The 27,646-nt window shown below is 53.0% G+C and overlaps 2 protein-coding genes and 1 long non-coding RNA gene across 4 annotated transcripts in view; 1 reads left to right on the forward strand and 2 right to left on the reverse strand.

Moving 5' to 3' along the window:
- Nucleotides 1-5,445, reverse strand: part of RNF4 (ring finger protein 4) — a 42,212-nt gene extending 36,767 nt beyond the window's left edge. The window contains exon 1 of the mRNA XM_057546599.1: nt 5,359-5,445. The gene's annotated coding sequence lies outside the window, so the exon portion shown is untranslated. The remainder of the gene's footprint in view (nt 1-5,358) is intronic.
- A 58-nt stretch (nt 5,446-5,503) lies between these two features.
- LOC130708231 (uncharacterized) lies at nt 5,504-7,494 on the forward strand. The gene is made up of 2 exons (XR_009008338.1): nt 5,504-5,995; nt 7,170-7,494. It is a non-coding gene; the product is annotated as an uncharacterized LOC130708231 (long non-coding RNA).
- A 529-nt stretch (nt 7,495-8,023) lies between these two features.
- CFAP99 (cilia and flagella associated protein 99) overlaps nt 8,024-27,646 on the reverse strand; it is a 42,154-nt gene continuing 22,531 nt past the window's right edge. For both annotated transcript variants that reach the window (XM_057546566.1, XM_057546567.1), the window contains 10 exons: nt 26,004-26,084; nt 25,778-25,852; nt 25,153-25,224; nt 24,834-24,925; nt 24,007-24,211; nt 11,655-11,796; nt 11,393-11,544; nt 10,371-10,576; nt 9,249-9,411; nt 8,024-9,110 (listed from right to left, as the gene is read on the reverse strand). In XM_057546566.1, coding sequence (XP_057402549.1) covers nt 8,994-9,110; nt 9,249-9,411; nt 10,371-10,576; nt 11,393-11,544; nt 11,655-11,796; nt 24,007-24,211; nt 24,834-24,925; nt 25,153-25,224; nt 25,778-25,852; nt 26,004-26,084 — 1,305 coding nt within the window. In that variant the 3' untranslated portion in view covers nt 8,024-8,993. The remainder of the gene's footprint in view (nt 9,111-9,248; nt 9,412-10,370; nt 10,577-11,392; nt 11,545-11,654; nt 11,797-24,006; nt 24,212-24,833; nt 24,926-25,152; nt 25,225-25,777; nt 25,853-26,003; nt 26,085-27,646) is intronic.

Here is a 27,646-nt window from a genome sequence, read left to right on the forward strand (position 1 = left end):
GCCGGTGATACAAGCAAGGCAATTGCTGGGGGCCAGGAGCAAGGGTAATATAATGAAGGAAACCTAAGATTTCCACCAGAGGTTGAAAAGACACCAGAGGCCGAGGGGACAAACTGACCTCAGGTGCCGAGGCCATTAACAACCTCCAACTCTAAAACTCACAGGAGGCAGGCATGCTGGGCCTGTGTGGATGGCACCCAAGCACAAAGCTAGGAATCTTAGCTGCTTCTACTGAACCATGAACCTGGGGTGGGGTGGGGTGGGGTGGGGTGTATGTGTGTGGAGTAAACCAAGAGCCACTATACAGAGCCGACAGGCAGACTGCAGTGGCGGTGGCAGCGGGGAGGCAGAAGCTTATAAATGCTGTATACCTACAGCAAAGGGCAGCCCAGCAGCACCGCACAGAGGGAATTCCCTCATCTGCATAAGAGGGGACCTGGTCTCAAATAGCATTGCCCCCAGGACGCCGTAGCACAAGGCACAGCCTTCCATTCAGGCAGCTGCACAAGCGCGCTGGCTAATGAATGGATGCATGCAGTCACCAAATGGCTAGCCAAACCCAATTCTCTAAAGACATTCATCTTGGCAGTGGAATCCAGAGCCTCTTCAACTCTCTTCCTAGGAAGTAAAATATTAAGTCAATGGTCCTTGGCTCCCAGGACAGCAAGCACCTATTATAAAGGGAACGTTGGGAATGTTCTAAGAGAAAAAGCAGGAAAGCAGCGGGAAGAACATTAAGTGGGCCAGAGAAAGTTAAAAGCTTCACGTGGTAGCTCAAAAAAATCTGCCAGACTCCAAGAGGCCCAAGAATATTGCAAATGTTCCAAAATGATCAAACCCATTGCATTCACGTGTATAGCCAACAACTCACCGGTCTGGCCTCATTTGTAGTTACAGACGTATGTTTTCCTAAAAATCACCATACGACACAAAAAGTCCACAGGGTTTATGGGAAAAAGTGGAATTAGGGGTGTAACACCCAAAAACTTAAGACGGTAAACACACACACACGGTAAGAAGCTAACAAAAACCTAACAAAAATGGCAGCACAGTTTGACAAATTAAATGGTTAAGAAATGCATATATACTACAACAACTATGGCACTTAACCAGGTCTGCAGCTCATGAGTTATTGGGAAACAGGGTGAGTGTTGTACCAAGAGACGTGCACAGGGTGTGGCTCACAACACACACAGTCAACTGAGATAGCTGGTGGATGTCTGAAGTGTATATGGTCTATGTGGCTTGGTTCAGCTGAGTTCAATTTTCTGTTTACCTATTACCCACAGATGAAATTATGCACACTAAACTCAATATTCCCGTTATATTCAACTTGTTTCCTAAAGTATCAATCCCATTGGAACAAATCCATGCTTCCAAACAAGTGTTTAAAGCAGAACTGACTGTACCTTACTTCAGGTACCCTGGATGTCATTATCCACTCCATGCTCTTTCCTATCACAGCGCCATAATTTGATACATGCCGTTGCCTTGCCTACAAAGGTTCCCCTACCCCCATTCCACTTTGGGGAACTCCTCATTGTTCAAGGCCTACCTCAAATGTTACTTACATTTCTCTCACTCCTGACCCTAAATTTCTTCTACTGTACAAGTACGCTAAGCATAACTCTATGTCAAATACTGATCAGGGCATGCCCTCTTCTTTGCACACCACTTGGCACAAACATGGTGAAAAATAATGATTTTTTTCCATTGAAATTAAAATTATCAAGCTCATTAGATGCTTGAGAGGGCAGATACTTAGAAAAGATAGCATAAAGTGTTTTTGAGACGGGGGAAAAAAGGATGACTTTCAGAGATGAGAAAAATGGAGCCTGACATTGCAAGTAAAAATATAGCCACCATCAGGAAACAAAGGAAGACTTAAAAACAGATGATCATCATGGGAGAACAGGACAGAACATCTCTACCTGAAGCATTTTCAACTTGGAAAAAGAGGCCAGAGCAAAAAGTTCTTAAACATTAGTTAAGAACTGAAAAATATCAAGAAGGTGCTTAGAAACAAAGCAAATTTTATACCGGTCTGCTATAGTAAGCAGGAGAATTTAGCAACAGTTTGGCTGAAATAAGAGGTGAGGTGCAGCAGACAGACAAATGTCCAGGTCCTAAGACCACCTCCTTTGGTTGGGGGTTGGGGGGACTCACGAAAAATAACTAGAGTCTTCAGGAATACAACGCAGTCACTGAAAATTCAGCTTCTTGAGAATATTTATAATCAGACCCTTCCTGGGTAAACGTTACTTGAAAAAACAAACATAAAAATAAAGACAATATCCCCCACTTTTAAGTTTTATCTTCACTATTTAAAGCTACTAGAAACACCAGCCCTGTGCTTTCCCACCACAGAAAAATGTGAATGATATAACAAAGTCCAGCAAAAGGAACAAAGACAATGGAATCTGAGGTCCAGATGCTAGGTCTCTTCTTACTAACTGTGTGACCTTGGGCAAGTGACTGTGCCCTTCCTGTGCTTCAGGACACATAAAATGGAACCAGCCACAACTACCTGGCAGGGTGGATTTGTAAGTGGTAGAGACTACTAAACAGCAGACGTGATATCACAAACCTAGAGTAACCCTTACAGACAACGGAGTCGCATTCCTAAAACCAGAAATTATGATTCCAAAACAAAAAGGCATTAGCAGATAATAATGCCATTTAGCAGACATTCTTTCATTTTAAATTTGTGTATGTAAAGTAAATCTAAATATATATAGCAAGCTAGTTTACTCAGCTATCTGGAGGTACATTCTGCAGTTAATGTACCCTACTGGATACACCAGAAAACCATGTGGTTTCAAAAGAGTACAGGAAGGCCTGATGGTCACAATTTCTCTTTTGCACCAGCAGGCTACTGATAATACTCATTTTGAAGTGTTTCCAGGCCTTTCCTACTCTGCATGATGTGGTATTCAATAAACCTGCCAATTCTTATTTATGCCGGGGGAAAAAAAAAATGCTTCCAAAGGAGATTCCATAACCCTATAGTGGCACCCTCCATCTTAACCTCACATGTTTTTCTCACACTTGAACTGTGACCTTGGAGTAAGTCAGTATCTGTGCTCTGGGCCTTCCCCCTCAGAGAGGAAACCTCGAAATGCCTCGCTCTAAAATTCCCAAAGTCCTGCTGGGAAACAAGCTATTTAGAAAGATAAGTTAGAAGAGCACATGTGTGAATCATATCTCAATAACAGAGCCAACCCTGTAATATTCTACAGGAGCCACCTTATCCCTCAAAAATTCCTAATTTGGGGACGGTGAGAGATGTACGTAAATCATTCCAAAATGAGACATGGATAACAGATACACAAGAACATACAAAGCCATTTTTATACAGCATACAAACCAATTACCTTGTGCACATATTTTCATTGAGTAGCACCCCAAAACGTTTCCAAAAATTGGCAGGGGTATAAACTACCGGGCATGGACTTGGCTAAGAGCTTTTAAGTAAAGAGCCAGTGAAGAACTGCCATGACTGGCAATCGCCATTACCAAGTTCAGTGACTAGTCACTACCCTGGTCCAGGCTATCCTTTTCTCTCTTCCTAACTGGTCCTGAAGCCACTAGTTTTGTCCACCTTTCTAACCATCCTTCTCATAGCACAGTGATTTTTCTAAAACGCAAACCTAACCCTGTTAACTTCCCTGCTTAGAACTCAATTTAGTGATTTCCCACCCGGCCTTAAGATGAATTCTGAACTCCTTACTGCGGAAGCACACCGGAGACCTTCTGTGATCTAGTTCCAGCTTACCTCTCCAGTCCCACCTTTCTACCATTTATATTTCAACCTCAGGGAATGTCTCTCACTCTCTCCACTCTGGCTCCTGGGCCTGTACCATGCCTATTTTTGTGCAAGCAGAAAGCTTGGCATGCAGAAGACCTCAAATGTGATGACTTAAAAAATTAACGTATGTGTTCTCAAAGGAGGAAAAAAAAAGCCTCCTCTTTTTATGTACAAAGCATAAACATGCATATACCACATAAAAAAGACATACAGTGTGAAAGCAGAATTAAAATTTCCTGGAGTGGGCAATCAGGAAGACAACGTGTGAAAAAGCTCGGGTGTGCGGGGAGGGGGGGGGGGGTGGAGTCGTCGTTGTAAAAAGGTTTATAAATACTGGATTACAGCAAGATGTGAGTCAAAGTTGGAAACTCAAGTTCACGCAATACAGAAGCCAGCTACACATCTTTCTACTTGAATATTCCCATTTCACCTCAAACTCATACACAAAACTACCCAATATGTCCCCCCATCCATCAAAAAACAAACCACCAGAAAGACAAAGCAAAACGATTCCTTTCAACGTTTCTGCCTCTCATTAGCAAACTCCTGGTCACTGAATTCAAAGGGCTAGCTCCGCAGTCAGGGAACCGAGGCTGTGACCTTGGGGAGACCACCTCAGTCTCCCTGGCCACTCAGGCAGCCTCAGCGAGTGCAGGACCGCAGAGCTGAGACCCCAGGTCTGGCTCCGAGAACGTGGCGCAGAAACACAAGGAAGGTATGGCCGTGACCGTCGATGAGGAGGAACTGGAGTTACACAAAAGCCAAAACCTCACAAAAACCGCTACCAAGGCTCTGAACTCTCCCCTTGTCCCTCGACGGGTCAAAGGGTGGAAAGCGGCGTGCAGTGAGTCCTGTACTTCAGGCACCTGTCTCCAGGCGCCCGCGGGGGGTCTCGGTCGCAGGCCTCGGCGGCCACGCGCCCGGCCAACGCCCGGAAGCCGAGGACCTGCTGAGCTCTGTTCCCGGCGGGCGCCCCAGCCCCGTCCTAACCCGGAGGAGACTCCGCCCGGCCGCCCGCGCCGACTCGCAGACCCGCGATGGCGGAACGGCTGCGCGAGCACACAAAGGCGGCAGTCTCGGTGGGGACCAAACTCTCGCCCGGTCTCCCCGAACTCCGACACAGGCCCGCGCCCCGCGCCCCGCGCCCCGCCCGGCCCTCCGAGTGACCTTGGGCGCGTCCCTCCCCGTCCAGCCTCAGTTTCCCCGGCGACGCTAAAACGAAGCGCCGCGGCCTGCACGAGCGGCCGACACCCGCGGCGGGGCCTCCCCACTTCCGACCCCGCGCCGAGCTGGGCTTCCGCGGACAGCGGGGCGGGCGGGCAGGCGAGCCGGCCCGCGGGCCCGGTTGGAGGTCGGGGCCCGAGCGTGGTCGGCCGCGCCACGGCGGTTCGTTGGGCCGCGGCGCCGAGGCCTCCGCAGGCCGCGAAGCCGCCCGAACCCCGAATCCGCCCGGCCCTGCCTTGCCGCCCCCTTCCCGCAAAGCCTGGCCCTGCCTGGCGCTGGTGAGGCTCGGCAGGCGCAGCGGTCGACGCACTCGAGCGAGGAAGCACCTTCGGAAGCCGCTGAGAAGCCCTCAACAAGACGCCGCCGCCTCAACAGCGACCCATTTCCGCTCCGGAGACCTCGGCTCCGCCCCCCGCGCGTCCCTATTGGCCACCGCTGTCCCTACTCCCGTGGTCGGCCGGTCGAGGAGGTATATTTTCAATCTTATTGGGTAAGAAACCATCTATTACCACTTTGAAATGGGCCTCCTTCCGGCTCCGCCCACGCTCGCGAGCTCAAGCTCCTGCCTTCCCGCGAGAGAGCGGTCGGCGCCCCTCGGCCCGCAAGGCCTCCCGGGAGTCGTGGTCTGGGCTCCGGCTGCCCTGCTCGCGGCGCGGAGCCGGGCGCGCCTCTCCCAACCTGTTTCCTGGGGTCTCTACTATCGGCCTGGATCTGCAGGTCCTCCGGGCGCCCGCGCCCCACGACGTGCCAGGCCCTGGGCCTGCGCCTGATCCCTGCGATCCCGGGCTCTGCCAGGCTGTTGGTGGAGACGCGAGGGAAGCACAGCCCGGCCCATCTTCGGGATCCTGGAGGAGGCACTCAGCCAGGACGTCTGCGAGGGCTCCCCGGAGGAAACGAGCTGGGAACTGAAAGGACTAGAATGGAGGAGAGAGTTCCAGAAAGAGGGAGCCTGGATGGGGAAAGGTGGGCTAGCATATCCAGTAAACTGAAGGCTGCCCAGTGCGCCACGGATTCAGGGGTTGGGAGAAGTGGGGGTCGGGGAAGGCACGAGTCAGACCTTGGAGGGCCCACATGCCAGGCTAAGAGTCTGGATTATCCCGAAGACAATAGGTGTCAGGAAGGGAAGGACTGAACCCGTGGAGTACTCCTCTCGCCCAGGTCCGGTCCAGCCCGGTCCTGGGAAAGGGGCCATGGCCCAGGCAAAAGCCTGGAGGTCTCTGGGGCATCTGGTGCAACTCCAAGAATCGAGAAGATAGTGTGGGCCCTGGATCCCTCCTGCCTGAGATTGAATCCCAGCTCCATGGTTCAGGCAAGTCTCACGGTTCCCTGGCCTGTAGCATGGAGATAATAGCAGTACCTATCTCAGGGGGAAGGTGGGAGTCGGGAGGACTCAACACTGTGAACACAGGTGCATGCCAGCCCTGGGTGGGGCTGCATATCAGAATTGGGATTAGAGAATCTGGTGGTGGGTTCCTTGAGTTCAGCTCCCAGAACTGGACTTGGGCATGGATTTGGCAACCAGAAAAGAGCCCAGCTTGTCTCTCTTGTTCTGAGAATAACCAGGTCATCCCAGCAGGCCACCCTGGACATGCCCACACAGGTAGAGAACAAGAGGGACCTCCAAGGCCACCTGAGGTCCAGGCTCTAAACTGGTGCACAGCCAGTCCTGCTGAACCTTATTGGCCAAAGCAAGTCAGCCCAGATTCAAGGACTGGGGGAAATAGACTCTGCCTATTTCCTACTCTGTTCCTTGCCTTGGCAGAGGTCACAAGGCAAGGAACATGGATACCGGGAGACATTGTTGCCATCAGTTTACCGCACAAGGCCGGCCGTCAGCCCATAAACTCAGGGGATGGTCCAAGACCTGACCCTACCGGGGTTTGTATGGGGCAGAAGCCCCAGGTGCTCTCAAGGCAGCTCTGAGCAGCTGTCCAGTCCAGGAGGGCAGGTGGGGACCCTGTGGATTGCCAACCAGCATTACTCCTAATAGCACCCTGAGTCTGTTGGGCCACCACCTCTCCCCTCTGCTCCAGAGGCCAATCTGATAGGTGAAGGGTAATTCTCTCCCTCTGCCACAGTGCTTGCTTTGGCCCCCATGTGCTGCAAGGGCCCCCATGCAGACCTTCCCCCACTACAGGAACTGGTTCAGCAGAGCATGTTCAATCCAGGCCAGTGAGACTGGAGCACAAGCCTTGGAGGACAGAGAGGTTTCCCTCCTACGAGAACTGCCAGGGAGAGATGGCCCTTCTTCCTCCAGACATGTGAGGTTGGAACTGCTACCAGCTTGGAGACAGAGCTCCTGGATCAGGCATGTCCTGAAGTCTACCCTATTTTGGATTGCCAGTTATAGAAGCTAATAATTCCCCTTTTGAAGCCCTCAGAGCTCCTGAGAGCCTCTCTTGGGACAGGTCATCATCAACCTATTTCCTCGATATCAAATGAAATGGGTTTGAATAACAACACAGGATGTAAGAAATGCCGTGTTTATTTTTATTTATTTATTTTTTTTGAAATTTTATTTATTTATTTTATTTATGGCTGTGTTGGGTCTTCGTTTCTGTGTGAGGGCTTTCTCTAGTTGTGGCAAGTGGGGGCCACTCTTCATCACGCTGCGTGGGCCTCTCACTATCGCGGCCTCTCTTGTTGAGGAGCACAGGCTCCAGACGTGCAGGCTCAGTAGTTGTGGCTCACGGGCCTAGTTGCTCCGCGGCATGTGGGATCTTCCCAGACCAGGGCTCGAACCCGTGTCCCCTGCATTGGCAGGCAGATTCTCAACCACTGCGCCACCAGGGAAGCCCTGTTTATTTTTTTTAATGAAATTTAATCTGCTCCCAGCTCTAATTTGACAGGGGGGTGGGAAATTCCTCTTTCTACCAACCTCAGTTGTGGGGAAGTCCTGGGGTTCTGACACAGTTCAGAATGTTGGGGGAGAACGCTGGTCTTTAGTCTGTTCTTGTCCCTTTGAGATGTCCACCCTCTTAGTCTGAATGTGCCCTGGGGTCCAGCCTCCCCCCTCTGCAGACCCAAGAAGGATGTAGGGTGTGGGGGGTCTCTCCTAGACATCTATCCGCCTGGCAGTTTCCAGCCCCTCTCTTACTGCCTTGCACCCCATGGGCTTGCCCGTTCTCTCTCCTGGGCGCTGCAGCATACTGTGCTTTACACCAGGAGGCTTTCACTCAGCCAGCCTGTCCTCAGAGCCACGCACCTCCAGTCCAGTGATGGGTCTGAGGACCCAGGGGAATCACTCCATTCCTGTCCAGGCCCTGGGCCAGCTCCTGCCCAGTGGCTCTAACCTCGTTCCTTCAGTGATGCTGGAGAAGGCTGGGCAGTGCTCTAAAGGCATCCAGGCTTAGCTTTGGGTCCTGGCTCTCCCGGCAGGTCACTTCACCTCTCTGAGCGCCAGTGGCCTCATCAGCAGACGGGGTGTGGGGGACAGTTCCTACATCCCCGGCCAGCTCCTCTCATCGCCGTTAGGTTTGGGAGACAAGGCCGAGAAGGGCCAGTTCCCAGCGGCTCAAGATCCTGGCAACTTCTACTAATCGCACAAGCACAATCACATTCTCAGTCTTGGGGGTTCCCGGATTAAGCCACCTGACTCCGGGCAGAGAATGGGGATTCCAGGTTTCCACAAGCAGAGAAGGCTCTGGGAACTCCGATGGGGGGCATGGGCAGGAATGCCTAGCGTTAGGCCGTAGGAAGGGCTAGAATCTGGGCTAGGGTGGCCATGTTTTAGCACATAAGATACAAGACGCCCAAATAAATTGGAATTCCAGCGGATCCTTCTGTTAGCATTAGCTTGTCCCACGCAATAACTGGCATTTTATTTGGCAACCCTGCTCTGGGCGGGAGAAGACTGGGGCGGAGTGGGGCGAGGGGCGCGGCCAAGGAAGGGGAGGTGCACACCGCCGCACAGGCTTTATTTGGGCGAGGGTCTCGGGGCACCGGGGCGGGCCCGCCCGGCTCAGACGGCACCCAGGCAGCGAGCGGGCCCGCCTAGCGAGCCTCCCCGCTGCAGCGCCCGCAGCCTGCGCTCCCGGCTCTGCTCCATCTCCAGCCTGCGCTGCGCCTCCAGCTGCGCCTGCGGGCGGGCGGTGGAGGTCGGCGCGGGGCGGGGCCGTCCCCCACCGCGGCTTCCCGCCCCCACACACCGCGCCCCGCCCCCCCGCTACCTCCAACGCCTGCGCTGCGCACCCTCGCGCCCGCCCCCGGGGCTCACCTGCTGCTTGGGGCGAGCTGCCCGCGGCGCCGGCACGTGCAGCAGTGCCTCCTGCCCGCGGCGCTCTGCCGCCTTCTCCCGGATCCTGCGCTGCAGCTCCAGCACCCGCTCGTCCCGGGAGGGCGCTCCCGCGGCCGCCGACTGCGCCTTCTTCTCCTCCCACCTGGGCGGGCGGCGGGGCTGGCTCAGGACAACCCCACCGCGGGTTGACTCCAGGGATTTAGGTGCAGGGGGAGAGGCCCCCCGAGGACCGCTCGGGGCGGGGTTCCCCCCAGCGCCTCTTCCTTTTTGCTCCTTGTATTTCGCAGTTTAAAAAGTATTCCATAGGTATTAACTATCTTGGTGTTGGGGATAAAAAAAGCGAACGCCCTTTCATCTTGCCCTCCCCTTGCCACTCTTGCCTAGAGATAGCGGCGGCTAATATTCTGCTATCTTTGCAGATCTCTTCCATACTTGGCCACAAGGGGCCGAAAAGGCCCCACAGTGTTCCTAACAAAGAGGGGTGCGTGTGTCCACGTGCTTTCCGTTAAAAGAGAGATGTTTGACAACCAAATTCGATGTGTGAACCCCAACTAAGTCCTGGTTTAAAAAGAAAAAAAAAAAAGGGACTTCCCTGATGGCGCAGTGGTTAAGAATCTGCCTGCCAATGCAGGGGACATGGGTTCGAGCCCTGGTCCGGGAAGATCCCACATGCCACGGAGCAGCTAAGCCCGTGCGCCACAGCTACTGAGCCTGCACTCTAGAGCCTGCGAGCCACAACGACTGAGCCCGCGAGCCACAACTACTGAAGCCCACGCGCCTAGAGCCCGTGCTCCGCAACAAGAGAAGCCACAGCAATGAGAAGCCCGCGCACCGCGACGAAGAGTAGCCCCCGCTCTCTGCAGCTAGAGAAAGCCCGCGTGCAGCGACGTAGACCCAACACAGCCAAAAGTAAATAAATAAATAAGTAAATAAATTTTTTTTTTTTTTAAAGAAAATAGTTGGGGGCAAGTGATTGCAAGGGAACTGCCTGGGCGGGAGGCTGGTGGGTTGCTACGAGGAGAAGCCACCCAGGAGGGTGCAAAAGCAGGCTCCCTGCTCCTTGCCCACCCAAGGCGTCCGCCCCGGACCACTGGCACTAACCTCAAGGCTGCAGACCTCCCCATGGCCGCGCGGCACAGCGAGATCTGCTCCACCGTGTTCTGCAGCGCCCGGCTCTTGGCGCGCTTGCCCTGGATGATCTGGTCTCGCTTCTCCTCCTCCTTGCACCTCTGGGTCTCCTTGAGCAGGGCCAGCCGCTCGCGCAGCTCCACGACCGACATCTCCCCTTCCAGGCCATAGCCGGGGATCTGCAGGGTGGGCAGGGGAGGCCCCAGGCTGGGAACCAGGCCGAGGCCCAGCCTGCCTGGCCATCTCCAGGGCGCTGGCACCAGTACCAGCAGCCCTCCGGAGTGCCATAGTCCTGGCCCTGTGCCCAGGAGACCTCCTCCTATCTACTCAGCGGTGCCTGTGTGACGTGTCCACCATCCGGCTTCTCCAGCCTGGGCCTGCTCTGCAGCCCTCGACCTCTGTGGGGACATCTCAGCTGGGTGCCCTGTAGGCCCCTCCGCTGTGGCAGGGCCCAAATGGAGCTCAGCACTGTCTCCCCAGCCAGGACCTGGGGGCCTGGGTAGAGAGTCCTTTGGACTCTGCCCACCCCCCAGGTCCAGGCCTGCCCCCACATCACTGCGCGCCAGCCTGGCCTCTCGTGGTGTTTCTCACACAGGCTTCCTGGCGCTGCTGTCCTTCTCTTAGCCTCCTGCTTGCCCAGCCTTGGGCCTTCGTGCACCTGCGCTCTCCCTACACTGCCCTTTCCACCCAGGCCTAGTGAGTTCTGGGAGCTCCCTCAACGCGCAGCTCCACGAAGGCTACCTTGCCCACCCCCAGGGGTGATGGAGGCCTCCCTGGCAGGACTGAGCATCTGGACCAGACCCAGGCCTCCAGCATGGCGGGCACGGGGGAGCTGGGCATGAGCGGATAGGTGGATCTCAGCCTGGGTCCAGACTGCCTTTGGCCTTGGTGGGAATTCTGGACACATCCTTCACAGCAATGCCAGGCCCAGTAAGACCTGGGGAAGCTCCCCGAGGTCGTCACATGGGCATGGGCTCCGGGGGCCACGTCCTCACCTGGGTCAGGTCCACCAGCTTGCCCTTGCGCGTGGGCTGAGTCTCCAGGGCTCGCAACTGGGAGATGAGCTCACAGCGCTGCCTCTGCTCCTCCTTGGCCGCCTCTGCACTGCGCTGTAGCAGCTCCCGGCTCTCGTCTATCACCTCCTGAACTAAGGGCCAAGCGGGGGGTGCTGAGGGGGTCAGAGAGCAGCAGGGCCGGCACTGGGCACGGGTAGCTCCCCTGGGAGGGTACCGAGCACCCCCCCCACACACTGTATACCCATCTGCCGTCGGCCCTTCAGGAGCTTTGTCTGCGCCACCTTGACGTTCTTCTGCGTCTCCATCACCTGCTCCACCAGCTCCTTCATGGACTTTTCCTCTTGGAGGCGCCTCTCGGCACATTGCTGCATCAGCTCAGCTGTCTGGACAACCGGCCGGCCACAGTCAGAGCCGCTGCCTTTGACCCTGGGCCCGCCCTAGCCCCGGGAGCAGCCTGAGGTCTGGATGGTGGACCCAGTCCGTGACCCTGAATCACCCTGGAACCTGGGTCTAAGCTCATCAGCGTCTGGAGGTGGGGCCTGCTGGGGAAGTCCCGCCTCACGTCCTCCCTTCCTCCACTGTGGTCCTGGGGGTGTGAGCCCAGAACTACGCAGCCACCCCCCCAGATCTGACAATAAGCTGAGGAGTGCAGCCAACAGAGTCCTGGGGAAACCAAGTCAGAGCCACTGGATTTGCCCTGAAGCCCACCCGCTGCTGACTCCACTTGAGAGAGGAGGGCACTGCTTGCTTTGCAGCCACGTGGAGCCGGCTGTCCGGATTCTGCCCAGGTCTGTGCAGAGGACACGCCAGCCCCCGGGAAGCCCCAGGCTCCCCATCACATGCGCCCCCGGGCACGTCCTGACGGTCACCCCACACTCTTCTTTCTGGAGGAGCCTGAGAAATGCGCAGCTCTAAACCGCGGGGCGTGGCGTTGCCACTTTGAACCGCGCACAACAGGACTCGCCCCGTGTCCTGGCTGCGGCTTCCCTCTTCTGCTCAGTATCTGGGGGTACTTTCCTCATCCACCTTTTCACCGGGAGTGCAGTTGGCTTATTCTCCTGGCTGTTTCGGGGAATATATAGCAACTCTTTGATACATTCTACCATTGACAGACATTCAGGTTGTTTCCAGTGTGGAGCTATTGTGAACAATTCAGAATATTATTTTCAGTCTTCAAGATACTACAAAGGACAGGGTGGGATGTATACCTCCTGTCACTGCCCAGCGCTGCCAGGGAGCCCCTGGGCTCCCAGTCCTGGAGGTCTTGGCAGCTGGGGGCTCACCTCCGACTGCATGGTACGTGCAGGGTCCATCTGTGGCAGCGTGGATGCCAGGCACGCTGGGCAGGAAGGAAGCCTTTCTTAAAGCACTTTGCCAGCACATATAAAAATGGCTTTTGACCATCCCTTTCTGTGCAGGTTCATTCTAGGTTCTAAGAAAAGGAACCACGGTTCTTGTAGAAATGGCCGTTTGAGGGCTGGGGCAGGGAAGATACAAGATGAGCCTGGAGCATTTTACGGCACCGTAAAGTAAGGAAGTGCTCAAAAAGCAAAAGGATGGTGGGAGGTATGGGGGCATGTCGAAGGGACACAGGAGCCAGCCTGAAAGGGGTCCCAGCGGCCAAAGCTGGCAACAAAATAAATCACGTTGTATTGGATTATAACACAAAGTATAAAATAAATATGCATGAGTCCACACTGATATAAATGAGTGGACTGATATATATAGATATATAAGCGAGTACATGAGGGAGAAGAGACAAGTCTTCTGTGCTGAAGAATCCATATAACCTACCCACCTCCTTGAGTGTGGGCCCTGCTTAGAGACCGCTTCCAAGGAGCACAACGTGGAAAGGGGGAATGACTGCAGTGAGAAGCCAGGTGATCAAGTCCAACATCCTCAGTGATAAGTCTGCTGACAGCGGGCACCCTTGAAGGGATGGGATGAAAAGGCACGTGGCCCCTGTGGTCTTCCTCCTATACCCAGTCTAAGCATCTCAACAGACAGACGTTCTACAGGACACCTGACCAGCACGCCTCACCACTGCCAAGGGCGCCAAGGACAAGTAAAGCCTGAGACAATGCCATGGCCAAGACGAGTCTGGGACATCCTTGGATGGGATCTTGGACAGAAAAAGGACATAAGTAGGAAAAAAAAAATGCTGAAATCGAAATAGAGTGTGGAGTTGAGTTAAGTTACGTGCCCATATTGGTTTCTTGATTGTGACAAATATACCCTGGTGTAGTGGGTTGGTGCCCCCCCAGAATTCATGTCCACCTGGAACCTCAGAATGTGATCTTATTTCCAACTAGTTAAGGATCCAATAAGTAATGAGTTAAGGATCTTGGGATGAAACCATCCTGGATTTAGGGTGGGTCCTAAATCCAATGACAAGTGTCAATATAAGAAGAGGAGAAGACCCAGAGAAACATGGAGAAGATGGCCTTGTGAAGGTGGAGACAGAGATAGGGTGAGGCTGCCACAGACCAAGGAATTCCTGGGGTCACCAGGAGCCGGAAGAGGCTTAGAGCAAGCAGGGCCCACCCAACACCTTGATCTCGGACTTGCGGCCTCCAGAACGGCAGCTAAAGCCCTCCAGTTCTCCGTGCTTTGTTGTGACAGTGCAAGAAACCCCGTCGGCATGTGCTGACGTAAGATGTGACCCGCAGGGGAGGCTGGGTGACAACAGGGGAACCCTCCATACTAGTTGCAACTTTTCTGTCACTGCTTAAAAAAAGTCCCAAAGTAAAACGTTTATTTTAAAAAGTACTTTCGAAAACGTTGTAATAAGTTCGAGAAATGCTTGTGTGAAAATATGAGGTGAGAAAAAGTAGGCTACCGAAACGTGGAGGAGTCTTACCCCAAGTAAGTAAACTACGTGCAAGGAAAGACACCTGGGCTCGGAGGAGAGGGAGCTGAGCCAAGTCCCCGGACCCCCGGCTGGTTGGGGAGGCACAGAGACAGCTGGCAGCCTGGTCCTGGGAGTGAGGAAGAGGGGTGACATCTCCTGGCTCGGAGCGAATCCCGCAGAACCCAGGAGACAGCGCAGGCCGTGGAGAAGGCCCCAGGATTCTAGCTCTGCCTCCGCCCCGACCAGCTGTGTGACCTCGGGCAAATCACCCCCTCCCCGGCTCCAGTGTGTTTGCTGGTGAGTGGGGACGGCGGTGCCACCTCCCAAGCCACCCCCGCACGGCGTCCCCATCAGTCGTGGCATCAGTGTCAGCACAGCATCAGGATTTGGCGGAGAGGAGGACGGAGCACTCAGAGATCGAAAGGAGGTGACAGAGCCGAATCTGTGGGCAGGCAGAGGTGTTGGCGAGCTAGGGGTGTGGTCCCCTGGAGAGGCCTGCAGCAGGGCCGGGGCCACCAGGGTGGTGAGCGGCTCGCAGGGCAGCTGGCTGGCTGGAGTCCTGGGCTGACTCTTGGCTCTGTCTGCTCTGACATAAACCTTGGACCCGTGGTCCGGCCCAGAGTCCACTCAGGGGCCAGGCTACCCTAATGCATCCTTGGGCCCTACGCTGGAAGCCCAGCTGGGTTTTCTGCACATCTCTCCACCCCTCCCGCAACTAACACCACCCAAACAAGGGCTGCTGGCTGACCTCGCCCCAAGCAAGGGCTTTCAGCTACCAGCATGGGGACACCTTTAAATTCAAGTGAACACAGAACACACCAGACAGCACTGATGTAACAAAGCCAAATAGAAAAATGCTCCAAGGGCCTCCAAACTAAATCCATTGAATACTTCTGTAAAATATACTCTAAGAATGGTCACCCATGACAACCAGAGTGTGAAATGTTATTCACCCAGTGGATTTTGTGCTAATATTGGTACTGCTACTCCGGACTAACTTCACTGTGATGATGGATTAAATTTTTTTAAAAAAGCAAGAATTATGTGAACTTTATCCATTTTTTTTCCAATATAGCTACTTATTTCTATGGTTCATCAAATTATTTTAAAAGGGGGATAAAATTGGGAATTCCCTGGTGGTCCAGTGGTTAGGACTTGGCGCTTTCACTGCTGAGGGCACAGGTTCAGTCCCTGGTTGAGGAACTGAGATCCAGCAAGCCACGCAGCACAGCCAAAAAAATAAATAAATAAAGGGAGATAAAATTAAGTGAAGAAAATATATTCAAATTGTTTATGATGAAACAGTGTCAGAGCTACACTCATGACCTTACAAATATATCCTTTTCAGCCCTGTTGCTAGAGCACCTTAATACTGGTCACCACGGAAACACCAGGAAAGCTCCCCCCACCCAGCCCCCAGCTATGGAAATCAACACTGGGTTCTGTGGTGAGGGCCAGGGCCTCGGGGGGAATAACTGAATCTATGTCTCAAGAAGAGAAAATTCAGGTGGGCCCAAGACATCCTACTTCTCAGAAGAAAGGATTCCTCCAGGCTCTAGAGGGACGCTGAGAGCACAGAGGAGGCGAGGACGGGGCTCCGCGGGCCAGGCTGTGGCAACGGAGCCTCCGGTGGAGACAAAGTCCCATTAAGACACGGAGGCTGGGGACTTGCCTGGCGGTCCAGTGGCTAAGACTCTGTGCTCCCAAAGCAGGGGGCCCGGGTTCAATCCCTGGTCTGGGAGCTAGATCCCGCATGCACGCCACCGCAACTAAAGATCCTGCATGCCGCAAGGAAGACCTGGTGCAGCTAAGTAAATTAATACTAAAAAAAAAAAAAAAAAAAAGACACGGAGGCTGTAAAAGTCACCAGTCCAGCATGAATGGTACACGAAAACAATACGATTCCTTTTGTCTTCAAATGTTTAGTGCCGTCTACTCAGGTTACTTTGTTCATAAGACACACTGATCATCTACATGCGTGCACCTGGACGGTCCAGGTCGGGGAGAGAAGCCTCTGGACCTGTGCAGGATGGTCCAGCCAGAGTCGGCTGGGCTTTGGGGAACACGGCTCGGGGCTCGGGGAGCTGCCCTGATGATGAGGCGAGGCCGTGGGTGCCTGGGGGGAGCACCCAGTCGTGGCTGGGCCACCAGCCCTCACAGGGTGCCCTCTCCCATGCTGTTCCCTGGAGGCCCACGACTCCTGTGCTTCTGACGGGAGGCCTCTGGCTCACGAGACCCCCGGGGTCGGGAGGGACGGAGCTGGACCTCACCAAGCCGCCATCGAGCCGTGGGAGGGGGTGCCGGCCTGTGCAGGCTGGAGCCCCTCCTGCTGACCTGGCGTCAGGATGGGCCGATGAGGGGAGGGCCGTAGGGGCAGGCTGTTCTGTCCCTGCTGTCGCAAGAAGAGCCCCATTCCAGGAATACTGAGAGAGCCCCAAGGAGTAGAAGGTAGGGGCTCCAAACACCTTCCCGCCCCCGGGGAAAAGCCTGCGGGAGGGGGGCCCTCCCTGCCTCCCTCCCTCCCCCCCCCCCCGCGGCTCTCCCCCCTGGTGGAGCTGCTCCTTCTGCACCTCGGCTGGGTCACCTGAACACAGTCCTTCCGCCCAGCGAGACCGCCTGTCAGGCCGCAGCTTCTAGTCCGAGCCCTGGCCTCCAGCACCCACCCCACTGATGGGGTCCTCGCCCCTCCAGGTGGACCTCTGAAGGTGACTCCAGGTGGCTTCTTCCGGGATCCTCTCAGGGTCTCTGGTCAAGGGAAGCGCATGGCTGCTTGACTACAGCCCACCTTTGCTCTCCACCCACTGCCTCCTGCCTCTGGACTTTTCCATGCGAGTCCGAGCACTTTCAAATTCCAGGGAAGCCGCACGGGATTCGTCACAGGAAGGCAAGGATGGGTCAACATTAAGAAATCATTAATAGGAATGTTACTCGGCCATAAAAAGAAACAAAACTGAGTTATTTGTAGTGAGGTGGATGGTCCTAGAGTCTGTCATACAGAGTGAAGTAAGTCAGAAAGAGGAAAACAAATACCGTATGCTAACACATATATATGGAATCTAAAAAAAAAATAAAATAAAATGGTTCTGAAGAACCTAGGGGCAGGACAGGAATAAAGACACAGACGTAGAGAATGGACTTGAGGACACGGGGAGGGGGAAGGGTAAGCTGGGACGAAGTGAGAGAGTGGCATGGACATATACACACTACCAAATGTAAAATAGATAGCTAGTGGGAAGCAGCCGCATAGCACAGGGAGATCAGCTCGGTGCTTTGTGACCACCTAGAGGGGTGGGATAGGGAGGGTGGGAGGGAGACGCAAGAGGGAGGGGATATGGGGGTATATGTATATGTATAGCTGATTCACTTGTTATAAAGCAGAAACTAACACACCATTGTAAAGCAATTATACTCCAATAAAGATTTTTTTTTAAAAAAAGATGATTAATATAACTCACCGTATTAATAGAGCTAAGGAGAAAAATAATATGATTATCTCCACAGATGCTGCAAAAGCCTTTATCAGAATCAACACCTGGGACTTCCACTTCTGGGGAGAGGGAGTAGGGGTGCTTTTCCCTACTCCTCCCACTAGGCACAACTAAAACCCCTGAATATAAATTACTAAACACACAGAAGAAGGCTATGAAAGGTGGAGGGAAGAAGGCAGACTGGCTGGGACCGTGGGACCTGAAGAATGGCGCAGTGGCGGGGGTGGGGTGTCCCTGGGTCTTCTTTTACCTCGTGTGTCCCAGGCTGGGTGCCGGAGGACCCAGAAATGCCATAGGTGCAGACAAAAAAGCCCAACCAAAGCCTGCCAAGGGACCAGGAAAGGAGCCGCCTACAGACACAGAAAACTGTGCAACACAACCTGTGCTCCAACCAGACATCACAGGCAAAACCTGAGCAAAGGCTGAGTGGGCGCAAGACTTCTGCCCTCCCCAGATCATGGGGAGGTGGCACGGAGGAGCTTGAGCTGGGACCTGCCCCTGGGTGTCAGTGGTGTCAGAGGAGAGCTCGTGGCAACCTGGTGTCCACCCCCACCCGCGGGAACAAGGGTCCCTCCCCATCCCCACTGAGGTGGTGTCAGGGGAGGCTTAGTGCAGAGGGAGGACATTCACCTCCATGCTTGCCACGTGACAGTGGAGGCCACGTGGGGGGCAGTTATAAGGTACTCCTCCCACTCCCAGTCAGGGAGGTATTGATGGAGGTCTAGCTGGAGCCCTTACCCACAAATCCTCAGGGGCCCCCTCTCAGGGGTCAACAGAGGCCACGTGGGGATGGTGGGTTGCTAAGCCCACCTGGCAGTAATGTGGCGGTGCCCCCCTTCCCCTGCCAGAGCGGCGTCAGAGAGAGGCTGCTCAGACAGAAGGCTTAAATAAGATCCAGAGTCCTGTAACACAATACCCAGAATGTCCAGGTTTCAATGGAAAATCACTCATCATACCAAAAGCCAGGATGATCTCCAACTGAAAGAAGACACAATCAGTAGACGCTAGCACTGAGATCACAGATGTTAGATTTGACAATGATTTTTAAAGAAGCCCTCATAAAAATGCAACAAGCAATTACGAAGAAATCTCAACAAATTTAAAATAAATAGAGCAGAGTATGTTCAACAACCACAGTGGAATCAACTAGAAATCAATGATCAAAGATAACAGGAAAATCTCCAAATGCTTGGAAACTAAACAACATACTTCTAAATAATCCATGGGTCAAAGAGAAAATCTCAAGTGAAATGAAAAAGTACACTGAACTGCATGAAAATACAGTTATACAACATATCAAAATTTGTGGACACAGCTAAAGCAACAAATAAAGGGAAATGTGTAACACTGAGTGCTTACAATAGAAAAGCAGAAAAATCTCATGTCAGTAATCTAAATCTCATCTCAAGAACCTAGAAAAAGAAGAACAAAATAAACTCAAAGCAAGCAGAAGGAAGGAAATAATAAAGAGCAGAAATCAATGACATTGAAAAACAGTAGAGAAAAATCAATGAAACAAGAAGCTGGTTTTTTGAAAAGATCAATGAAATTGACAAATCTCTAGCAATTCTAATAGAAAAAAATGAAAAAACATAAATCACCAATATTCAAGAATGAAACACTTTAGACCCTACAGACATAAAAAAGGATGGTAGGGCTTCCCTGGTGGCACAGTGGTTAAGAATCTGCCTGCCAATGCAGGGGACACGGGTTCAAGCCCTGGTCTGGGAAGAGCCCACATGCTGTGTTGCAACTAAGCCCGCGAGCCACAACTACTGAGCCTGCACTCTAGAGCCCGCAAGCCACAACTACTGAAGCCGGCGCGCCTACAGCCCATGCTCCGCAACAAGAGAAGCCACTGCAATGAGAAGCCCGTGCACCGCAACGAAGAGTAGCCCTTGCTCACCACAACTAGAGAAAGCCCATGCGCAGCAACGAAGACCCAACGCAGATAAAAATAAATACAAAATAAATTAATTAATTTAAAAAAATTAAAAAATAAAAAAGGATGGTAATAGAATATTACAAACAACTCTACACACATGAATTTGGAAACTTAGTGAAATGGACCAATTCCTCAAAAAACACAAACTACTACAACTTACCCAATATGAAACAGATCATTTGAATAGCCCCGTAACTTGTAAAGAAGTTGAATTTCTAATTTAGAAAAGTCAAAAAAGAAACCTCCAAGCCTAGATGATTTCACTAGAGAATCCTACCAAACATTCAAAGAATTAATACCAATTCTACACAATCCTTCCTAGAAAATAAGAGGAGGAAATGTTTCCAAATTCATTTTATGAAGCTAGAATTACCTGATACCAAAACCAGACAAAAGACATTACAAAAAAGAAAACTACAGACTAACACCCCTTATGAAACTATATGCAAGAACAACTTTAACAAAATCAAAATAGTAGCAAATAGAATTCAACATCAATAAAAAGAATTATACACCATAATCAAGTGGGGTTTGTTCTAGGGATGCAAAGCTGATTCAGTATGTGAAATTCAGTCAGTGTAATCCACCATATTAACAGGCTAAAGAAGAAAAATCACATGACCGTATCAGTTGATACAGAGAAGCATTTGGCAGAATTTCCTGATAAAAACTTTCAGAATAATAGGAATGCGGGGAACTTCATCAACTTCATAAAGAGCACATCTACAGAAAAACCTACATCTAACATTACACTTAATGGTGAAAGGCTGATTTCCGCCAAGATGGTGAACTAGGCACAAATGTTCTAGCCAGTGCAACAGGCAGAAGAGGAAATAAATAGGCAGATCAGAAAGGAAGAGATAAAACTGTTCTTATTTACAGATGACATGATTGTATACGGAGAAAACCCCAAGGAATCTACAACAAAATTCCTTGTTTGTCCTAGAAAACTAATAAGGGAGTTTAGCAAGGTCACAGGACACAAGAACAACACACAAAACCAATTGCATTTTTACATACTAGGATTGAACACATGGCCACCAAAATTAAAAATACAGCACCATTTACAACCACTCGAAGATAATAAAAGAAATACTTAGGTGCAAATCTAACAAAACTTGTATAGGACTTGCATACAGAAACCTAAATAACCAGATGAAGGAAATAAAAGATTTAAATAAATGGAGAGACATAGCGCATTCATGGATTGGAAGACTTGGCTGGATGGCCATCTGAAAACGATAAAAGTGGATCCAGACCTCACACCGTGTACAAGAATAAACTTCAAGTGGATAGAGATCCAGATGTAAAAATGAAACCACATAAATACTAGAAGAAAACATGCGTGAATTCTTCTATAACATGGGTATGGGAAAAACCTTCCTAATTATTCAAAATCCAGATACAACGAAAGAAAAGATTGATAAGTTTGATGACATAAAAATTACATTTACATGGCAAAAATACATCATTTAAGAACAGCCAAATGAGTACTTGGAACAAAATATCTGTAACAACATACTATAGTTAAAGTGTTACTTTCCCTAATATATAAAGAACTCTATAATAAAGTCAAGGAAATGAAGGTTAAAAGTTCAACAGAAAATGGACATGGTCAACCAATCTTTGACCAAGGCACCAAGAAAACTCAATGGGGAAAGGATAGTCTCTTCAATAAATGTTGTTGGAAGAGCCAGATATGCAGACCCAAAAGAATGAAACTGAGCCCCTGTCTTACACCACACACAAGAATCAACTCAAAATGGATCAAAGGCTTAAATGTAAGACCCGAGACCATAAGATTCCTAGAAGAAAACATAGGGGAAGAGCTGCTTGGCCTTGGTCTTGGCGATTATTGATTTACTTTTGATTTGATACCAAAAGCACAAGCAACAAAAGCAAAAATACACAAGTGAGACTACACAAATGAAAAAGTTTCCTCATAGCAAAGGAAACAATCAACAAAATAAAAAGGCAACCTATGGAATGGGAGAAAATATTTGTAAATCATATATCCAATAAGGGGTTAATGTCCAAAATATATAAGGTACTCACACAACTCAATAGTAAAATAAAATAAAATAAAATAACCTGATTTTAAAAATGGGCAAAGGACATGAACAAACATTTTTCCAAAGAAGACATACAAACAGCCAACAGATATACGAAAAGATACTTCACATCACTAATCATCAGGGAAACGCAAATCAAAGTGACAATAAGATATCACCTCTCACTTGTTAGGATGGCTAGCATAAAAAGTCAAAAGATAGCAAATGTTGGCAAAGATATGGAGAAAAGGGACCCTGTGCACTGTCGGTGGGAAGGTAAATTGGGGCAGCCACTATGGAAACCAGTATGGAGGTTCCTCAAGACATAAAAAATGGAACATCTGTATGACCCAGTAATCCCACTTCTGGAGGTACATCTGAAGGAAATGAAATCACTATGTTGAAGAGACATCTGCATTCCTATGTTCATTGCAGCATTATTCATGGTAGCCAAGATACGGAAACAACCTAAGTGTCCATCGATAGATGAATGGATCAAGAAAATGTGGTATACGTACATAATGGAATAATATTATTCCGCCTTAAAAAAGAAGGAAATCCTGCCATTTGTGGCAACATTTATGAACCCGGAGGACATTATGCTGAGTGAAATAAGCCAGATGCAAAAAGACAAATACTGTCTCATCTCACTTCTGTGGGAATCTAAAAACGTTGAACTCATAGTAACAAAGAGTAGAATGGTAGTTACCAGGGGCTTGGGGGTGAAGGGAATGGGGAGATGTTGGTCAAAAGGTAAAAACTTTTAGTTAGAAGATGAATAAGCTTTAGGGACCTAACGTACAGCATGGTGACTAGAGTTAACGATAATGTTTTGTACACTTTAAATTTGCTAAGACGGTAGATCTCAGTGTTCTCACCACATGCACAAAAAAGTAACTATGTGTTAATTAGCTTGATTGTGGCGATTATTCCACGATGTATATGTATATCAAAATATCATATTATACACCTTAAATATATACAAATTTTACTTGTGTATGATACCCCAATAAAACTGGGAAAAAAAAAGAAAATGACAAAAGACATGAACAGACAGTTCACAGAAAAAGACACAGAAGTGGTTCTTATATGAAAACATCCTCAAATTGACATTTCATAGATGCAATGCAAACCAGAGCTATACTGAGATACTATTTCTCACCTTTGAGACTGGCAAAAATTCCTGAATTCAGTACAGTAACCTCTGTGGGTGGGTCAGAGGGATTGGGCCCCTTCCCCCGGTGCTGGGGCCTTGAAGTTCCTGCCCAGGGAAGGTGATATGGCATCTCTAATAAGACCCCAAAACCCCCAACAAAAACAGCCACAAGAACAACACAGAACCTCCACATCACCTACTCTGACGGAGCAGTCCCTCCTCGAGCAGCGGACCTCGAAAAGCCACCTCCACAAAGAGGAAAAACTTGCACAACATTATTCATTGCCGGTAAAGCAGGCTGGGACATTTTATGTAAGAAAAGGGGAAACAAGAAGTGTGTATATTTGCTTGGAAGGAAAGACAGAAATTCATGAAAATAAGGACCTGGGTGGAAATGGGCTGTAAGTTACAGACTTACAAGAAGTGAGACTTCTCTGAGGCTATGTCATATTGTTTTGACTTTGTATTTTTAAGAAGTGAGCTAAAAAGGAAGGAAAACCAACCCTAACACGAAGAGCAGATACAGACGCGTCCGCCGGGAGAAGTAATTCGCGTGAACCTGGGGTACATCTGCCCACTGGCGGCCCTCAGTGGCACACGTCTAAGCAGAGGGGGCCACGGCTGGGCCTCTGGGCCCTGCAGGCTCCCGCCTCATCCGGGCCACCGCCAGGCCCGCTGGAAGGGACACGGGCAGGGAGGCCCCGGCCAGGACGTCCGTCCTAGGAGGAGGAAGAGCACGACTGACGTCCAGAGCATCCGAAGTGGAAACGTGGGTGTCCACAGACCGTCTCGCATCTTATGCAAACATGCTGGCCTTCCGGAAGTTTCTGCCAGACCTCAGGTCCTCCCTCACACGTGGATGTGCAGACCAACTGACCGTGCTAGTGGGGGTGGGGGGCGGTCTGGACCAGAAGTGCTGGCCAGACAGTCCACGCGGGCCAGCTGACCCCAGATGCTTCCAGAAGCCCCGCCTGGTGAGGTGGGGCCCGAGGAAGCACCTCCACTCCGTGGGTTTTAGGAGGAGATGCCTGGGGGCGGCAACCACAGGCACAGCCAGGCCCGCCGCCAGCCCAGGCCCCAGCCGCCCCGGCCTGCCCGTCACCTCCTCCTTCTTCTGGTCGGCCTTCTGCTTCTTCTCCTGCACCACCTGCTGCCGCGCCAGGATGGCCTCCTCGTGGCTGAGCTTCCCCTGCAGCCTCCGGCACTCGCCTGTGGCCAGCTGCTCCTCCCGGTCCTTTGCCTGCATCTTCCTCTGCCACCTGAGGAACTCGGAGAGGTCCCCGGCCCCGTCCACGAGCTTATCCACCCTGGGGAGGGAAGGCAAGAGGCGGGGCTGGGGGTCTCCTGTTGTGGGGCTGCATGGGCCACCAGGAGGCGACAGTTCCCCTGGGGGCAGTGGCCTTCACAGGCGTGGGCTGCCCTCTACCAGCACCAGTCACCCGCTCCACGCCCTGTCCACCCATCCCGGTCCTGTGCGTCCACCCTCCAGCCACATCTCCAGCCCCCATCCACTCGTTTGTGGCCCACCCGTCTGTCCATCCACCACCCCTGCCCACCTGTGTGTCTGTCCATCCTCTCATCTATCTGGTCAGCCACCCAAGCTCCCACCCACAGCCCAACTCCTGGGGTAAGTGCAGGGGTCTGCAGCCCTGGTGGTGGGGGAGGGAGCACCAGAAAGGGCTCCCAGGAGGAGGTGACCCCTCAGGGAGCTTCGGGGTGGGCCAGGCTTCTGCTCAGCCTCCTCCTACCCAGTCCATCTCCCTCACTGAGTGCAGATTACCTTCCTAGGATGCAGCTGTGACCCTGACACTGGCCTGCTTGGGTCCCACCCCACCCCCACCAAAGCCGCCTCTGCAGGACTGCAGCGGCCAGGCGCCGCCCCCTCTTGAGCTCCCGGAGGGGCAGGGAGGCCAAGGAGCTGCCACCCACCTCTGCAGCTCTCTCTCCACCTGCCGCTGGTATAAGGCCCCTTCTCGCAGGATGGCAGCAGTGTTCAGCTTGACTGGGGAGGCGTCGTTGGGCTGCAGGAGAGAGTAGGGGGCCAGCTGTGACGGCGGAGGGGAGCCTCGGAGCAGCAAGTGCCCCTCTGCCCTCCTGCCCTCCACACCTGCCCCCTCCCCGGCGCTTCCTTCTGCCTCAAGGGCGGGGCTGTCCTCTGGGGAAGAGGCCCGGAGGTGGGTCCCCAGGGGGAGGGGCCTGGAGCCATTGCCCTGAGCCCACCCTGACGACAGTCAGGAGCACCGCTCACCCTGTAGAAGGTCAGTTTCGGAGACTTGACGATTCGAGGTGGAAATTGGAGCCGCAGTTTCTTCTTGGAGTCCTATGGGGGTCAGGGCCTGGCACCTGTGCCCACAAGGTGCCCCCAAACACACCCCGGCTGAGCGGGGGGCCCTGCACCCCTGGGAGGCCTGGCCCACTCCCCTCTGTCCTAACTCCAGCTGCCCATCCACGCGTTCCAGCCCAGCCCGCCCGCTGCACTGGGTCCCCCGCAGCACCTCTGCCCTCCAAGGCCGTCCAGCCACACAGGCAGGGGCAGGGAAGGTGCAGAGCCTGCCGGGCCGGGGACCGCAGCTCCTAGTCGGGGGGCTGGAGCCTCTGGGCTCGGGGGGCCTTCTCCTCCACTGCCCCCGGGGCCGGCCCCCAGGACCTTTCCTGGGCTGCTCCCTGCCCAGCCCGCTGCTGCCCTGCAGACACCCTCAGGGTGGGCACCACACCCACGGTGGGCGAGCAGCGGGTAGAGCTCCCCACCGCAGGACCTCAGCCCTCACACCGCGGGGCCTGCTGCTACTCTGTGGGGTGCCCACTCTCCCTGTCTACGACGTGAGGGGAGGCCGCCGGGAAGACCGGCCAGGCTGTGGGTGTGCTGGCGTTACCTCCACCGGGGGCTCCCCGCGGGACCTGGGCCCCGCGCACCGCGTCTCCTCAACGCTGGCCCGTAGCAGCAGCTCCTGCGCGCAGAGACAGCCGCTCCAGCCCTCCGGCCACCACGGGTGTCCCGGGCCGCAAAGGCACGGGCCAGCTCCCCGCTCCTCCCCGTCCTCCCCAGCTGCCTTTCGCCCCTGACGCCCACACCGGGGTCTCCGTGTACAGGGGGCCCACCTCGGCCTTCCGGCGATTGTATCTCTTGGTCATCTCCAGGAGCCGCTGCTCCTTGGGCGGCCGGTAGGTGCTCCTGGGGACCTGGTGGCGCGGTGGAAGGAAGGGCCCGTGGTGAGCCGCGGCACTTTGGAGGGGTGAGTAGAAGTGCCCGCTAGATGTGGGTGAAGGAAGGTGCCAGGGCCAGGAGGGTGGACAGTGGTGCCCCCGCCAGGAGGAGCAGGGCTGAAAGGGAAGCCGCTGAGCTCTGACTGGGACCCGCTGGGTGCTGGTGGCCACCCGCGGAGGAGAGGGGGGGACATCACGCCAGCAGCAAGAAGGAAGGTGGCCAGGCCCAGGGCCCAGGCCCAGCAGACGCTGGAGGGACAGGCAGAAGACGACTGGCCGTCAGGGGGTGGAGGAGGAGCGGCTGGGGGGACACGTAGGGCTGAGAATGTCACGGACCCCAGAAAAGTGAGCTGCCCGTGAAGGGGAGGGGCTGCAGCAGTAACACTGAGACAGCAGGGGGCCTCCTGGAGGGGAGCAGTGTCCACAGCGTGGGTGGGGCAGAGCCGCCTGGAAACCCCTGAACTCCAGACTCCTAACTCCGTGTCCCCTCCCCTGCACGTCTAATGTTCGTAGGAAACTCACCATGTCCAAACCTGAAACCCTCTCTGCCCCAAAACCCTCCCCTCCCCCAGCCTTGCTGACCCTGACTGCTGTCCATCCCTGGCCCACATCGAGGCCTTGGGGTCCTCCTCGGTGCCCTCCTCAACCCCTCTCGGTCTCTCACAGCCACGTTCACCTCAAAAACTGCCCACCTGCTTCAAGGCCACCCCTCACCTCCCTCCTCTGCCACCACAGCCAGAGGGACCCTGTGAGCCCATATCCTGTGTCTCTGCCCCCTGAACACCTCCCCTCCCATCCCCTCCTTCCTTTCCTGGCTGCCCCCTGACCCTTGGGGGAGGGATGGCACTGCCCCAGGGCCTTTGCACAGGCTTTGCTCTGTCTGATATGTTCTTCCCCCAGACAAACCCATGGCTCATTTGCTCACTTCTCATTCTTTACCCCATGGTGCTTCTCAGGAGGGCTTTCCTGGCCATGCCATAGAGAACTCCATGCAGCCCCTCCAACACTCCTTATCCCCTTTCCCTGAAGTATATTTTCTCCTCAGCAGTTTTCACCAACTAACACACCTTACATTTTACTTATCCTGTTTTTTCACTGGAACACATGCTCCATGAAGGCATAGTGCCTGGCACATGCTGGGCATTCCATACACGTTTGTTGAATGAGTGAACTGGAAAGAGCCCTCAACCCAGGAGGCGAAGAGGGTCCTGGGCATGGAGCAGGGCAGGGAGTGTGGAGGGAACAAGCTTATGGTTCCAGCACAGACATCTGTGGACCCCAGGGAAGGAGACGGTCCACCAATATCTCACAGCTCATGCAGCTAAGGAGCAGGGCAGGGGATGGGAAGGGGCCAGGCAGAGAGGGAGAGAGATGCAGGTGGTAGAATGACATGAGATAAACACGCTTAGACCAGAGGAGCTGGGGTCAGAAACGCTGAGGCTCCTACAGATGGGGTAACTGTGGGGTTGCTTAGCAACAAGGCCCATCCGTCATCCTTCTGTCCATCTGCCCATCCGTCCATCCATGTGATCATCCAT

The sequence above is a fragment of the Balaenoptera acutorostrata genome, chromosome 5 (genome assembly GCF_949987535.1).
Source record: "Balaenoptera acutorostrata chromosome 5, mBalAcu1.1, whole genome shotgun sequence".
Taxonomy (NCBI): domain Eukaryota; kingdom Metazoa; phylum Chordata; class Mammalia; order Artiodactyla; family Balaenopteridae; genus Balaenoptera; species Balaenoptera acutorostrata.